This window comes from Empidonax traillii, unplaced genomic scaffold (assembly GCF_003031625.1).
Source record: "Empidonax traillii isolate 1590-97213 ecotype Southwest subspecies unplaced genomic scaffold, ASM303162v1 scaffold128:size1411021, whole genome shotgun sequence".
Taxonomy (NCBI): Eukaryota; Metazoa; Chordata; class Aves; order Passeriformes; family Tyrannidae; genus Empidonax; species Empidonax traillii.
Genome location: NW_020955321.1, coordinates 349,074 through 365,133, shown reverse-complemented (window position 1 = coordinate 365,133; position 16,060 = coordinate 349,074). Strand labels below are relative to the sequence as shown.

Below are 16,060 nucleotides of genomic sequence, written 5' to 3'. Positions count from 1 at the left end.
AAAAATCATACACTGATATTAAGAGTTCCAAGAGAGCTGAAACTTGAAATGGTATCTCAGTTGCCTGTAAAGTCTTTATACTGAACTGTTAAAATGCGACATGTAGCAGGGTACTTTCTCTGTCTAACAGCTTGTCATAAACTACTCATGAACGACCACGTTCTTACAAATAATAGGGTCAGTAGTGGCATTTGGAAGTAGTATCTCTCTAGATACAGCTCCTTGCTTTGCATTTGCCTTGGTTATCTCCTAAATATCCCATCTGGATGTGCAGCTGGAGTTAAAAAGCCCTGGTTGTAAATTCTGAGCTTTCTGTCGCCTTTTTGCACACAACCAATTTCCTGTCTTAGCTAATTACTGAATTACGTCTTCATACCTATACATTGAAAGTAAAAGGGTAACGTATCTTCCAGGAAGAAGTTTTGCATTGGGATAAAAAATAGCCTTATAAAGCCAGACCTTTACAAAGGACACGTGTGTGTCGCAACAGCAGCTATTCCATGGAGTATGCTGAGCCAGCTCCAAGACATGAGGATAAACCTTTTACCAGACTAAGCCCTTAACAAAAGATCTTGTGTAAGTGACATATTCTATAGAGGAAAAGCTTGATATGCTTTTCTTTTATCGTAACCGAGACATATTTACTGAGCACCACATGATTCCTTCCCTGCAGAGGAGTAACCTTTTAGATCTTTGTCTCCTAAAAATACATGCTGAAGTAGCTTCTTCCAGCTGGTGGGCTTAATCCTTAAATTTTCTGTTAAAGAGCGTTGTAAAGCCTTCTAAGTGACCACAAATAGCAGCGCGTTCGCGGAGGAATTCTTGCTTTTTTACAAGCTCCAGTGTTGCAGCATCAGGGCTCCAGAGCTACAAAATAAAGATATCTGTAGTGAATTGGGATGTGAATTCTGCAACAGGAACATTAAGAAGGTACTGTGAGCCAAACTGAGCCGTGTTCTAGCATTCCTTTGCACTCTGAGACATAAGAGAGAACCAGCGTGGCCTCCCAGCAGAAGATGTGACAACAATTTGTGTACGAATAAGCAGGGCATTCTCTTGTCACTTCCAATCTACAATATGCCACGGGCTCAGATACAGATAATGTGGGAAAGATTTCAAGGTAATTATTTAAAATGACTGACTCAGGCCCACAGTCCTGAGAGTGAAAAATAGTAATTAGCTGTAGAGTCACAGGCAATGCAGCCTCAGTCCCCTGAGACCATTGCAGAAACCAGCACAAATCAGGGTTAGGGAAATGATAAACAAACTCCAAGCACAACTCCTCAGCCAGAAATGGTTTTCTTTTCCTTTTGAAGGAGAAAAAAAAATATTTAAAAAATTACTCTCTGCAATCATCTGTTTCTCAGTCATTTGTGAGGATTAACAGGTCCCTGACAGAGGAGTTATATTTCCAGTATTCTAACTCTAGGAAGTAAATATTTAGTGTACTGTGATCTGTCCAGTTCAGTAACTGTCATTGGCATAATTCATCATATGATAACTAATAAAGAAGGCAAGTTAGAAGGTGGTGCTCGTCCTATGTACAGACTCCTATCCTTTAAAAGTAAGAGTGTGAAAATCCACACCATGAATGTAGTTGCATTTATATTTTACTGTGGGTCCACTTTAACCCTGTTTTAAAATCTGATAAGAGCTTGTTTTCCACATTAATTTGTTTTATATAAATATATATGTATTTATATAAAACATATTCATGAACTCTTCCATTTACCTTTGTTCTGTGGCCACCTCCACAACTTGTGGCACATCATCTCAAAGGCAGATGAATTGTGAAGTCATTTCATTGTGAAGTCATGGATTGTTCTGGATTTCGATCTCAGCAAGGTCTACATTTAAATTAACGTGAAACTGCCCTCATGTTTTGCTACTGTACTTACTTTTCTGGGTTTGAAGCTGATGTCATCTTTGTTCCTCTCTTTTGTTACCAAGGGCTTCCGAGTACTGGCCTTTCGGGAACGCAGTGTCACTTCAGGAAGAGGTTTTTCTACAGCTGGCAGAGATACCTCTGGAGACTGGAAGAGAAGTCATCAGTTATACCAACACATCGTGCTCAGAAGCAAGACACACATCCTGCATCTTCTGAAGCTCTTCTGCAATTCCTTACTGTGAGTGGACTTTTCTTAATCTGTTCAGAATCTGTTTTTCTTAAAGCTGATATTATTTTTTAAAACCAAAAACTGCGAGGGCAAACATTTTTGAAAGGTAAAGAATTCCTCTCCTCCTTGGGCACCAAACCATTAACTGCTCTTTATGACTCACAAGACAATCACCCCCTACTGCTGGTGACTCCATCCTCTGGCAGGGGATAAATAAACAAGCCCCTACGGTCTTCCTCCTGCCTGTCAAAGCCCTGTGCTGTCCCTGGCATTCAAACCACTCTGAAAGGGGTGAACCAACATTTACTGGGCCATATTCATTACAGTGTGCAGGGCAGGACTGCTGAAGGACACTTCCAGCCATGCAGATAAATTGCATTTTCTGCCCAAATAACGTCCTGGGTGTGACTAACAAGTGCCACTGGTAAATCAGGAAGGTCCCATCCCCAGTGAGACAACCAGGACGTGGTCATGGAGGCTGATGTTGGCTCGGGAGCCGGGGCAGTGCTGAGGTACTCGAGGCTCCCCGCGGGGTGCAGGAAAAGCACCCAGAAATTCAACAGGCAAATGTCAGTGTGGGATTTGAGAAACAGGACTCAGGTTAGCAGTTGAAATGGGAAGTCAGAAAGCCTGATATCACCTCAGTGAATTCCATTAGCAGAATGAAAAGACTTTTTTATCCATTTGAAGGGCCTTGCTTTTATCTTGTGAAGAAACAGGTGCTCCCTTTAAGACATTATGTTACCAGTTGTTCAGTGTTTACCACAACAGAGCTGGATGATCATCAACTTCAGGAGGAGGGAAAAAGAACAGGAACTATCTTTCTGTGTCCTGTCAGCGATATAGGGAATAATTCTTATGTGGGTCTGGGGAAATCATGAAGTTTGTATAATTAGCAAGACAAAATTTTAATTGATGAACAAGTACTAGTACTGAGTAGAACAAGTACTGGCATCTGAAAATACTTTAACAAAGCAGCCTGATCTGTAGCTTTAGGGAGAAATGGGTGGCAAAGAAAGACAGAAGCACTCTACTAACTATTAGCAAATCAATCCTTTGTTACTATCTCTCATACCTCTTTTTTCTCTGGTGACTTTGGCTTCCCACCTTTTGCCGCCTTTGCTTCTTCTTCTGGTTCTGCCAAATTATCCAGAAGATTTTGGAGCAGATCAATTATTTTAGGATCGTCAAATACTTTGGCAATATCAAGAGCATTCTTTCCTGTAGTTAAAAACATAAATATCCCTATAAACCATGAAAATGAAATTTAGCACTTGTTATTGCAATTTTATAATGACAGTACAGTCAACCGAATTTAATTTGGCTACTATTTTATTAATTATTTTATTAATTCCATGTGCCAGCAGCGTGCCTGACATTGGTGTGAGGGCCAGCAGTCATCAGCATTACTTGCAGAAGTAAGACCTTGCAGAAACGAGCCTTGAAACCCAATATTGCAGGAATTCTTGGAGTAGTTGTTTTGTTCTTAATGTCCTGACATTTGCAGCTTAATATACTGGTCCTGCAGGTTGCCATTTTGATCTCTGAGATCGTTTAGCACTAGGAAAGGGCTGGCACAGTACAAGGTTAGGAATGCAGACCAAGTTATTGTAGCTGTCTCCTTCCTGTAGCTGTGGCAAGGGAAAGCCCCATGGTTTAAATGGGACTGAACACCTCCAGTGCTTAATAAAGGAAAAAAAACCCTCTCCTGGATTTGTGAGATCTGTGGCTGTAAATTATCTGTGAGAATGAACTGCTGTGTGAATCAGAACCCCCACATGGTGCCAGAAATAAGGAATATACATCCCTTCCATTAGCAGGGTTTCACCTGATGGCATTTTGGCAAGGGAAGTCTCACTGTGGGGAAATGTTTCTTCCTGTGTTGCAGCAAGAGCTGCAAATGGGATGCATGTTAACTGTTTAAATTACTGTGGAAACAGGGGAAATGACACTGAATGAGGGATCTGCTGTGAGGAGGCAACATTTCAGTATCAGTTCAGATTTGTTTTTCCAGGGAGTAATATTTATGTAGAGCAGCAGGGAATTTTTTAACCAGAGCTGTCTGTGCCTAAAAATAAATCATTTAAATGGGTGGCAGAGTATGCACCGGCCACAACTGAAATCTAATTTTCCCTCAAATAATAATAATAATTAGATAGAATGTTTTCATTAAAGCCACTTATAACTCTGTATGTATCTTCTGAGGAGCAACAGCCTCCTTAATTGGGTAATTAATTATGTTACTTTATTTTCTAGATGCATAAAACCCAGGAAAGCTGACTATTTACAGCACTGATTCCACACTGTAGAAAACTAATTGAACCTGTTACCTTCATCCTGATCCTCATAGCAATCCTAAATTCAGAATGCTTTTACAAAGTGTTCCCAGAACTCAGTGTTTTTAATACAGAAACAGCCTCTTTTGGAGACACTGATATTTACCATTGCTGTTTGTGATTTGGATGTTGGCACCTCTAGTGATTAAAAAGTAGACGATGTCCAGCCTGCAGGCCTCGATGGCTCTCATCAGTGGGGTGGTATTGCCTATTCCAAGGGCATCCACTGCTGCTCCAGCCTCCACCAGCACCTCAGCAATATCCAGGTGTCCGTTAGAGCAAGCGTGATGCAGAGGAGTCCACAGGAAATTGTCTGTCATGTTTACATCAGCCCTGCACAAGAGGAAGAGCAGTTGTGGCAGGTGAAGCTGTCTAATGGCTAAAATAACATCCCCAGCTCCAAGGACAATCCATGGGAACTGCCCACTGCAATGGCCTATTCCATGTCAGTGGCTGTTTTCATATTGCTACTCTGAAACCATTTGAGTGTCTGATACAGAGCTCCTCACGGGATATTAATTGTAGGAGTGTGTCGGGGTGGTGACTGTGTCCCACTCCAAGCCAGCAGTGTCCTCTAGGTAGGGGTTTTCACAGGTGCAGGAAAAACAACCGGCACTCAGACACCTCAGTCCTGTAAAATGCTGTTAGTGTTTGTGCTCCAGCTTCACTGGGAATGGCAGAGAGCAGATCAAGGAATTCAAAAAAGTGTGTTTCTGGGCCAAGAACAGGTGCTACGAAACGTGGCAACGCTGCCTGATGTGTGGATGTGCCGAGTTCATCTGCACAAGACGTTCAGCTCTCTCTTTGCTTTCCGTGTTGCTGCCCTCTGCCTGCTCCATTTCTGTTCACTGGCTTCTCCCTCTGGCAAATGGGTTACAGAAGCTCTGCCTCAGAAATCTGAGCATGGAGAACCTTCTCACTACTGAGTCACTGTAGTAGATCTGTCTCTGCTGCCAAATTAAACCCGGGATGCTCTGGAGGATGCAAGGGCTAGTTCAGGGGAGATATTTACAATATGCTGGCATGAATGGATGAAGGAGAAAAGCATTAACAGCCCCAGAGGTCCTGAACTGAGTTAAGGTCACTGTCCCACTTACTCTATGGACAAAAAGCTGCTGTCTTCCCAAAAGACAGGGAGGAAGGGAGAGGGAAAAAAACTTATAGGGGAAGCTGCTTCCAGGGGTAATTTTTTGCTCTTCAGGTCAGGTGATTAATATTGAAGTCTAGAAAAATGCACAGTTTCATCTGTTTTTCTTTCCTTGGTTAAATTTTTAATCTCTTTCAGAATTCTACCTTTGGCAAGATCTTATCACAGTAAATTCCCCTGACCCCTGACTTTTACCTCTGTTATCTTGCAGTTGCTAAACTATTGTGGTTTATTTGTATGCAGTCTCCCTTTCCTTTATATTTCTCATTAAGATAAGCTGTTCCAGTTATTCCACTTTCTCTCTCAACCCAACCTCCATGCCTGTACTCACACACTGTCTGCCCCTGAATCCTTTTTTCTGACTTCATTCTATCAGAAAAACTGATCAATGGGAACAGGCAGCACTGACTTAAAAATTCTTGTGTTTTCTCTGTTCAAGCAGTGAGTTTACCTTTAGCCCAAATTTCATTTACTTCTGAGTCTTTCTGGAGGAAGATAGAAAGTAGATACCACCAATTTGTGTTTAAACCTTGGAACTTTCTATAGTTCTGGAAAAAATGTTTTGTTTTCCACTCTGTATGTGTTTGTGATACTGTACTGAAAAGGTTGTATTGTAAAAAGGATTTGAATGCCCATGCCAAAGTGAAAGTCCATGCTGCTGAGGGATGCAAAGCAAAACACTACTGGTAATTTTCCTCTCCATTTTCATTTCTGTCAATTTAAAAATCTCAGAAGTGGTACTAATTTTTTAAGCTAAGCTATTACCTTTCTGGGTCTCGCTGTTAAATATGATGTGACTCCGGTGCTGTCTAGTGAGGCTTGCTAAAAGTAGTAGAGATTAATTCAGTAGCTCTTACATCTTTATCTTTGGAAAACCTGAATATACACATTACACAATTTTCCATATGCTCCAGGAATGTCAGTGTAATTACCAGGGTGTGTAAAGATCCACGTGCTGTTAATCTTTGCAGGAACCAGAGCAACAACCACAGTCACTTGCCCTGAGATATTAATGTTAAAAATAGCTCTATCTATGGGTAAAGAACAAATTTAACATAAATATCTTTGAAAAATGTTCATTTAAGCATTTGTGTGAATGACTGTAGGACTACAGCAGTGGGACATTAGGAAGAGATTATGCTATTACACAAGGATGACTGAATCTTTCTGAAATTGCTTTCATTTTTAAGCCATCATGGAGATTTTTCACAAGTGTGTCTGTAGGCTACAAAATTGCTGAAGCACTTCTAAAGGGAGGAACGGACTAAATAGCAGCAGGGTGTAAATCCTGCTGCCTCAGCTGCAGAGGAAAGTGAAATAAGGCCTGGAACATTTGCATGCAAAGGCCTTGGCATGTGGAACAGGGAAGTCCAGGATCACCTCAGTGGTTTCAGGCAAGTCACTTCAGGCAGATTTCCCCAGAATCATTCACCCCACTCTGAGTGTTCAGTTTTGAGGATGCAGTCCTTGAGACACGGGCATGAACTAACAGCAGTTCCAAGAGAACTCTGCAGCTGACCAAAGGTCAACAGCCCAGACACCAAAAATTTCAGGCCTGGTGAACTTACCTCTTGGGTGCTTCCACTTCCCTGGTAGTAAAAGGTGCAAAATAATACACTAAACCTCTGGGAATTGGGATCATAGGGAACTAACCTTAATAATAAACATTATTTAAGCAAAACCCCAAACCTGTTGCATACTGGAAATGTATGCTTTTGAAAACTTTTCCAACATAGCAATTAAATAGAAATCAACTTACCCCTTTTCCAGAAGAAGCTGCACAAGGACCATGTTCCCACTAGCACACGCAACCATCAAAGGTGTTTTGTAATATCTGTCTTTTATGTCTACTGGCACACCCTCCTCAAATGCCTTCTGCAGGGACACGATGTCTCCTGCCCTGACGAGGTAATTAATATCCATGTACGTTTTCCTTGGCTCCTCCAGGTACCACACACGGTCGTCGTGCACGGGGTGGGCAGAGGGGTGGTCCCGTTTAAATCTCTCCTCAGCGGGAATGTTTGGAAAAGCCTCAACCAGGTACACAGGCAAGCCCTCTTCCCCACGTGGATATTCCCTCTTTGGAATGACACAGACAGGCACAGGGAGGCCTTTTTTGCCTTTTGCTTTCGCCCCTTTCTTCTGCTTCTTCGCTTTGGGCCCAAAGGACGACATGAGAAAGTTTTTCTCCAGGTATTTGGAGCCTTTAAAAAACTCGTCGAGGTCGATCCTGTCAGGGGGCACTTCATGCATTTTGGCAATCGCTTCCATTTCTTCAGCGCCCATCAGGCCCCACCGCTTCTGAATAACAGCTACAAAGTCAGCTCTGGCTACCATCCCATCTTCTTGGAGGAGAGTCTCAAACTCCTTGCGGAGGGACTCCTCGTGCTCCAGGGACCAGTCGTACAGCCTGAGGTACCAGACAGAGGCCTCTTGGTCGGGGGACAACGTTTTCTTAAAGCCCTTTTCAATTTTACGCAAAACTGTTACTGCTGCTTTGAAACCGGCGTTCTTGGCAGCCTCTCGTGGGGTCTGATGTAACAGGTTTTTCCACGTAGGATCACAGCCTAAAATGTGGACACAGTTTAGCTGATAGTGGAGTGGAATTCCTAATTACGTCATGTAAGAAACCTGTGATGTGCAGGCAACTCAGTGCCACAGGTCTGCAATTCTATGCTGTTTTAACTATAAATAGCCATAGTAGATGGAACCACATCATTGATCCCAAACTGGAAGGTCAGCCTCATGTCCATATTTTTTCCCCCCATGGGAGAAGCACTGAGCAACCCATGCTCTCTTTATCCAAGCACTCATGAATATGTATAGAAAGGCAGAAGTTCAGTGGGAACTTTACATTTTTACTTAGAGTGGTGAGCAAGGTTAAGAAGAAACAAAGATGAAAATATCACTCAGTGTTCTATACCCCAAGATTACAATTTGGCAATGGATCACTTTGAATCACAAGAACAGAACATGGGATTTTTCATGGTCCTCTTGAATCAAAGCTGGAAGTGCTGTGGTCATCTGATTAAGTCAGGAAGGGATCACAGCTGCTTTGGAGTTTGCTTCAATACCCATGGGCATGGAGTTTTCCTCCTGACTACGCAGAGGTTTTTGTTTTAAACTGTCAGCAAAGCAAAAATTCATTTTCTGCTGGAAGTTTCAATGAAATACATCTAAAACCAACTAAAACCAGAACTAGTTAATACTGTCCAATACGAAGTTATACAAACCCCTGATGTTTCTGCTGCTTTCTTTGAGAAAAGTTTTCTCACCCACATGAGATAGTAGCCTCTGTCAGGCACTTCTTAATGAGAATCACTTTTACCACGTGGTACCCGAGTGACAAAGTCCTTCAGAGGTGCCCAAATGAAACCTTTCCTTTAGCACAGAAATAGAATACAGATGATAGTTGCAAAGTAACTTATTTTTAATGTACCTCTCTGTCCTATATACTTGCAGCAATCTGCAAATCCTCCCTCTGCGGCGTAGTGAAGTGGCGTGTTGCCATTCATGGCAATCAGTTTCAAGTCTCCATTATAAGCTGAAATAGACTTCAGGATCTAGAAAAGCAAAGTGCCACCATTGATCTTGTCTGTTTGTTAAGGTGGGAAAATGTGAGACCGATTTACAAATAAATGCCGTATGATATATTCCCATTTTACACGGCAAAGTTCTCTCTCTTGTCCAGCTGATCGATGCACATGTAACATTAATGTTTTCTATAGTATTATGCCTATTTAACTGAGGAAACAGAAACCCTTGCCTATCTATTACTGCTGGATTCATGTGGTACTTAAAAAGAAACTGCTTTTGATTGCTGATTATTACGCTTTGATCAGCTGAGATACTGGATTCAACCCCCGCCCCCCCAAGACTTTGCTTTAACACCACAAATGACCATACCTCAAAAAAGCCTCCTTTAGCTGCAAAATGTGCAGCACTGTGTCTTTCAAAGTCAAACAGGTTCACATCAGCTCCTCTGGCCAGCAGAGCACGCACCACCTCAACGACACCTTCCCTTGCAGCCTCCATCACAGCCGTGCGACCCGTGGCCTGCCAGGCAGCAAGAAAACACGTCAGGATTTGTTCCTTGTGCGAATCCAGGCTGGAATGATGTGATCTGATTGTTGCAAGGTGGCATAAATCTGAAAGTCTCCTCTTAGCTCTTACTGGGAAAAGGAGACAAGTCTGATAGTTTCAAAGACACTGCAGGTAAGCTTTAAGAATCAAGTCATGGTGCTGCTAAGGTATGAGTAGTCAAATCCCAGCAACTTGAGTACACTGGTAGCTTGAGTGCCTTGAACAGTGCCCATGAAAATCAATTCCTTAGTTAAGGAATCCTTCATTCTGTGTGCATGTTCTCATGCGTATTTACAAAATACCACTTCAGCTTATGAAGTAGGGAGCAATGGCTGGAGGAGTGCCATGGGGAAGGCAGAGCAACCAGGGGATTTCAGTGCTGTTCTGTGGGGAAAAGTTCACACTCTAACACATTAATGATTTATCTTTTTCTAGATAATGATGTGTAGATGTATGTCTGTGTTTAGCAGAACCTATTTTCTTTACAATGGCTGACTTTGGCAGATCTGGTGACCTTCCCAAAACCACAGCACATCTTGGCTGAGGGATCACCTGCTATTATCACTTTGGCCCGCAGCAATACGTGCCACTCCAGAGAGGGGCAAAGAGAGCAGTGATCCATGGATTTTGTTCCACTGAACCAAACATTCTTCCCTGATATCTGTCCTTGCCAGCCTAGCAAACCGTTCCTATTATATGACCAGGACACTGCAAAAACAGAACCAAAGCAAAAGCTTTGGATAACATAAAGGAAAAGCTCGATCTTCTTATCAACAGAGCTTCAGTCCTTCAGATCTTTCTTAAATTAAGGAATCAAACAAGTAAGTCATTAAGACATACAAAAGAGAGAGAAGTTTCTAATTTCTCATCCCTGCCTTGATTCCCCATCAGGCTGTTCCTGGCTGGACTCACCTTTTAGTGAATATTATTTGAACCCAGAAAACTTAAGGGCACATTGAGGCAAAGTACAAATCAGCACTGCTCCACTGAAGTACAATGAACTGCAGTTTCTAGGAGCTGGCCCAGTTCCAGCTTGGTTTTGTGAAATATTTGCACAAAATCTAAATCGGGATACATGGATCCAGGAGACAACTTAAATCCCTCTCCTCCAAAAGAAGGGTGGTCCAGAAGATGGGAATAGGCATGGCCACAGAGTTGAGCCCTTCTCACTGCTTAATTACTTAATGTGAGGATTTAAGGTCACCAGTCAGCTGGTTATTATTCTATGTTCCTGTGTGTGTTCTTAGTTACAGAAATACTCATACCGGGTCTCTTGCATGGGGACTCGCTCCTCTCTCCAGGAAAGCCAGGCACATTTCTTTAATCTCATGAGCTTGCTCACAGGCTTGCAGCAGCACAGACCTCCCCTCAGTGGTGCAGTTGTTCACATCTGCACCGTGTTCCAGGGCAATCTGCATGCAGTGGAAGTGCCGCCTTGTAGGTGAAAGGCAGTAGAACAAAATACCTGGGGAGCAAATCGGAATTTAGTATTTGGCAGGTCCTGAGAGGAAAGTGATTCTCAGTCACAAGTTACCTCTCTGCTGTGTACTGGGGGAGACCTGTGATTTAAAGGCCTACAGTGTTCAGGGGGAGTTATTTCCATCTCCACCAAAGCTGTTGTGGCCAGTGGCTTCTGTTGGGCTGTAAGGATTACCCTCAACCCCAGCTTCTCTCTACAGGTGGGGCACAACATGGGTGGTGTGTAGAGCATTCAGAGATTGTTTTATGGTATTCCTGCTCTGACAGGGCTCCCTCTCGCTCACCTTTCCCTTCATTATCCACAGCAGTCATGTCTGCATTAGCTTTTGCTAATAACTCCAAAACCACCTCGTGGCCCAGCTCAGCTGCCCTCATGGCTGGAGTGCGTCCCATGGCGTCGTGGACATTGGGATGAGCTCCCTGTTCCAGCAGGAAGCGGCACATTTCAGTGTCATTTTTCATGGAGGCCAAGTGAAAGGCACTGTATCCTTCCTTAGGCTCTGTGTAATTGATGAGGTTTGGGAATCCCTTCTGGACCAGCTTTTCTATTTGTTTCTTGTCTTTCTGGTGAACGCACTGAAGAAGTTTGTAGATCTGTAAATTTAGAAGTCTTCTATCTACGGGGAACATCCTGGAATAAGGAAAATTGTCTTCTTTCAAGGAAGTAATTTCTGCATGGGGAGAGAAGAGAGAACATGTAATCCAGGGATGAGAGATTATAATTACATGCCAGTAAGACCAGGAATCAAACTATGTTCACAGCATGAAGATATCCACTTTATCTTGACAGAACAGTAAGCTTTAATTTAATTACCTTTTATTATAAATAGCATATATAGAGACTATATAAACCCATGTAGCACCTTGCTAAATTTTTCTTTCTAGTCTTCTAACTGTTCTGAAGAAGTCTCTTTCAAGGAGAAAATTAAGGAACTGTAGAGTAACTGCTTTCCATTCTAGGAACTGTTATAATCTACAATTACTTGGAAGCCTAAGGGGAGGCTGATCACCTGTCATTTTCAAAGGGAAAATAATCACACAGTGTCCTCTGTACTTGCTGAAACATAAAATTGGTACTAAAATTGATACTAAACCCACCTCACCAGTACCTGAGCACCTTTTTTTTTTTTGGTAGCTGATGCATGACCTTCCTGCCAGGCTACGTACATAAAAGAGTAAGTTGAATTTCTCTGCAGCAAAACCTTGGGGGAAAAAAAGATGCAGAGAGTGGGGCACTGGCCTGGGAAAAAGTTCCCCCAGGTGAAGCAACACCTGCTTCTTGAGAAAAATGCAGTGCTGGAAACCAGCTTTGATTTGTCTCAATTCTGGGTTTGTTGTTTTTTTTAAAAGTTTTTTTAGCCTCTTTTAGCTACTCCCAGCACATGTGGCTGGAGAGTCAGGGATGGGTCAGGCATTATAAGGACCACTTCTGAAGCTTGCCTAAGTGGATGGGAAGCTTCCTATCAGCTTCAGCAAGCCTTGGGGGGTCAGCCCATCCTCCCAAACTCTTACAAGACATGCAACAAAAAAAGGTGGAGGAACAGTGTCTTATTAGGGAATAGCTGGGTTTTGGTTTGCTTTCTGTTTAGGTCTTACACAACCCTCGTTCTGATCATGTACACAAAGTATATTCTTACACTGCACAATGAAATCATTAGGTAGCAATAACTTAAATCTGCCGCCTGTGGCTTGTTCATTTTCACCCCTACCATGTTATGCCTCTTCTGGAATTTTATCCAGTGACAGGGAATAAATGCAGAGGTTTTTATTCTGCTGACAAGGGTTACAGCTATAGCAGCACTGTAGTCCTAAAGTTTAGAGCTGAGAAATGAGGCTGCTTCAGAGCAACGCCCTGACAGAACAGAACACCAGAGTCCCCTACAGAGCCTGGCTTTTAGAGCCTGAGATGTTAGGAAGTTATTGCTGAGCAAATCCTCAATACAGGAAGGGTTTTTTCTGGCTTCTGAGCACAGGGAAGGTTGTGATGTAAACTCTGCAGGGGCCTTGAGGAGGAGCAGCAGGAAGGTACTGCAGGGAAGGCTCTTACAGTACTTAGACCACTGAAATTCAGAAAAGAAATGTTTTTTAAAGATACTTAGATGGAGCTGACAAACTTAAATGCTCTCTCTTGTTCTTGTTCCATTTCCCACCACCCTGCAGCACTAAGGAACTTCCAAGAACTAGACCCCTTCTTCCCAGTATTCATTATTTGCATCTGGAATTCGCACAACATTTTTTCAGGAGCTCATTTAAGACCAAACCTTGCTTTTTCTTCCCTTCTTTCTCCCCCATGGAAGTAGGTTAGTAATTCCACAGAACATGAGCAGAACTGCAGCTGGCAAAAACCTGCTAGGAGCATTCCATGAAGGCACAAGTGGATATAATGTTCACTGCAAATGGATTTGGATTTATTTTATGGATTATCCTTGAGATTCAGGACAGTGCCAGTGCTGCCCCTTGCACAAATGTTACACTCAGTCTCTGGTGTGAAAGCATCCAGAATTAGCCAGGATGCCGTGTTTTCCAAAGAGAAATCAGTGAAAGTGAAATAAGTAATACTTGCTCCCTACAACCTGTGCCCCATGCAGGACATGAGACTGACAGCACTCCTCACACTTCCTGCACACTTTTTTGCTCATAGGATAATGCACAGTCCATTACAATTCTAGTCCAAATTCAGCCTGATTAGTTTTTTTTCTGGTGCTTTTGAGATGCTTATCACAGTATTATTTTAATACTTCACATAGGGATAAAATTACTTCCATAAACATAAGTGAAATTATTTTTATCACAACAGTGAAGTCTGTTGTTATCACAATTCAGCCACCAGTGAGACCCTACTCAGTTTAAAGTCTTTGCTTCAAAGCATTAAGAACCAACAATTTACATGAAAGCAACCGGAACATTTTAAGTGTGACAGTTAAGATTTCTTTGCAGTATTTCTGGAAAGTGACTGGATCAAGGTTTGTGGGAAGTCTCCACAGAAGCAGAGTCAAAGTAAGACAGGTGGAATAGAAAACTCTATCCAGTGTCAGATGAAGTTACAATTATATTATTCAGGTGTCTAAAGTGTAAGTATAAGCACAGATCTTGCAAATCTTCATTAGGCAATACTACCACCAATACATATTCCATAGATTTTTTTAATCACTTAATCTGTAACAGATGTTTTTATGGAAAATGAGGCATTATTAGTGTGGCTTTGAGACAGTCCTGCTCTGGGGAGGGCTTCATGAAGTCATAATCTTAAATCCCAGGCCTTTAAGATCTGCTTATCAACAATTTTATCTCTTGACAAACATCAACAGGCTCGCTACCTTCATTCTGCCAGCTTGTATCATCATTTTGGATGAGAGCATGAACACATTTCAAATCCAGATTAATGCTTTTTCCAGCATACCTAGTATTTAAAAAATCATTTTATTCAGATTCCTGTTTTTCCCACAAAGCTTTCCAAGGTGTGGTCGAGGTACACTGACAGAGAGGGGAGTTCTCATGCCCAGAGCTCTCACTTTCTGACTCTTGTCAAGGCCTGGTGCCCAACTGCTGCTGGAAGCACTTGTCACTCCTTCTTAAAACTTTGCAGCATTTTTCAGTTTCAACATTTCAAGTTGAAAACATCCTTTTAATTATCACCATTCACAAACCAGTAAACAAAATTTTCACGTGTTTTATCTTTAGTGAGGGAAAATAGCTGAGCACTTGCTAAATTTAATCCCTTTGCATGCTGGCCACAGAGATAAGCATGAGCCCTATATGTCAGTATAAAAGGAACCAATATGGTAACAGTGCCACACTATATTTACAGCTTCATAAGAATAATTGCACTGGATTTTTGGCTGTGACTAATGTTTAATGGGAGTGATGCAGCAAAATATGTCTAAAACTGAATTCCAATATCATGAATTGGCCTATCATGTTGGTGTTAATTCTCCAGAAATGCTTTGCCTGGGGCTGAGGAACAGCTGAGGGCTGAGTGACTGGCACTTCCCATCAGGTTCCAGCCCAGATCCAGCCCTGTGGGAAACAGAGCCCAGTCCTGAGCTCCGTAAAGGCGGTCCCGAGGTTGTGGCTGGGTTAGACCGAAACATGTGCATCGTGTTGTCTCCAGTTTGCCTTGCAACTTCCAGTCCCTCAGCGTTCATCCAAACTGGGATGTACTATTGCCCAGCAGCCCTGGGGCCAGCCAGCACCTGGCAATCAGGTGTATGAGCAACACCTGCCGGGACAGGGGCTGAGGGGAGGTGGCTCCTCAGCCAGGAGCAGAGCCGGGCTCCAGGCACGCTCCTGGATTGCTGGGGAGTTGGGAATGAGGTGCTGCTGCACCCAGGAGCGAGGAACAGGGTGAGCAGCTGCTCCTGCCCAGGGCCCTGGAGAAGCCAGGTAAGGGATAAATCTGGCGTTGGTTGATTTTCCTCGGGCTGCCACTCGGAGGAACGGGTGGCCTGTGGAGGAGACTGGCTTTAACGGGAGGGAAACTGCTGGAAAGGGAGGATGCTGGAGAGCTGGAGTTGACCCACGCGGTGTTACGTGCCAAGGACTCGCTCCTGTGTCCGTGCAGACACACTAACTGAGGTGACTGCGGGGGCGATGTCCAGCGGGGGGGATTTCCTTTAGAAACGGTGAAGCACAGCGGCTCTGTGCAGCGCGGGTCCCCCTCCTGCGAGACTGCGCTCAGCCCTCACAGCCCGCCGGCTCCGTCACAACCCTTCCGCAGCGCTGGGGAGGCGGCGGCCCCCGCCCCGCCGCCCCCTCACCACCAAGCCCGGCAGGGGCTGCTCCCCTCGGCAGCGCCGGGCACTCACCTGAGGAGCCGCGGGGCTCCGAGAGCCCGGGGCCGGCCGGACCCCCGCCCGCCTCCGCGCCCGCCATGGCCGCCATGGCCGTCTCCTTGGCAA

The 16,060-nt window shown here is 43.5% G+C and overlaps 2 protein-coding genes across 2 annotated transcripts in view; one reads left to right on the top strand and one right to left on the bottom strand.

Annotated features, from left to right (window-relative positions):
- Positions 1-593: 593 nt before the first annotated feature.
- On the bottom strand, positions 594-16,044 carry ANKEF1 (ankyrin repeat and EF-hand domain containing 1). Its single transcript, XM_027883528.1, has 10 exons — positions 15,968-16,044; positions 11,447-11,833; positions 10,949-11,148; positions 9,507-9,656; positions 9,040-9,163; positions 7,360-8,167; positions 4,560-4,786; positions 3,193-3,338; positions 1,899-2,033; positions 594-867 (listed from the first exon to the last, which is right to left on the bottom strand). Exons 1-10 carry the CDS (start codon positions 16,041-16,043, stop codon positions 742-744), a joined length of 2,379 nt encoding a protein of 792 aa, XP_027739329.1. The 5' UTR covers position 16,044; the 3' UTR covers positions 594-741.
- The window catches only part of PAK5 (p21 (RAC1) activated kinase 5), a 167,085-nt gene continuing 153,013 nt past the window's right edge, over positions 1,989-16,060 (top strand). Inside the window, exon 1 of the mRNA XM_027883530.1 lies at positions 1,989-2,126. The gene's annotated coding sequence lies outside the window, so the exon portion shown is untranslated. The remainder of the gene's footprint in view (positions 2,127-16,060) is intronic.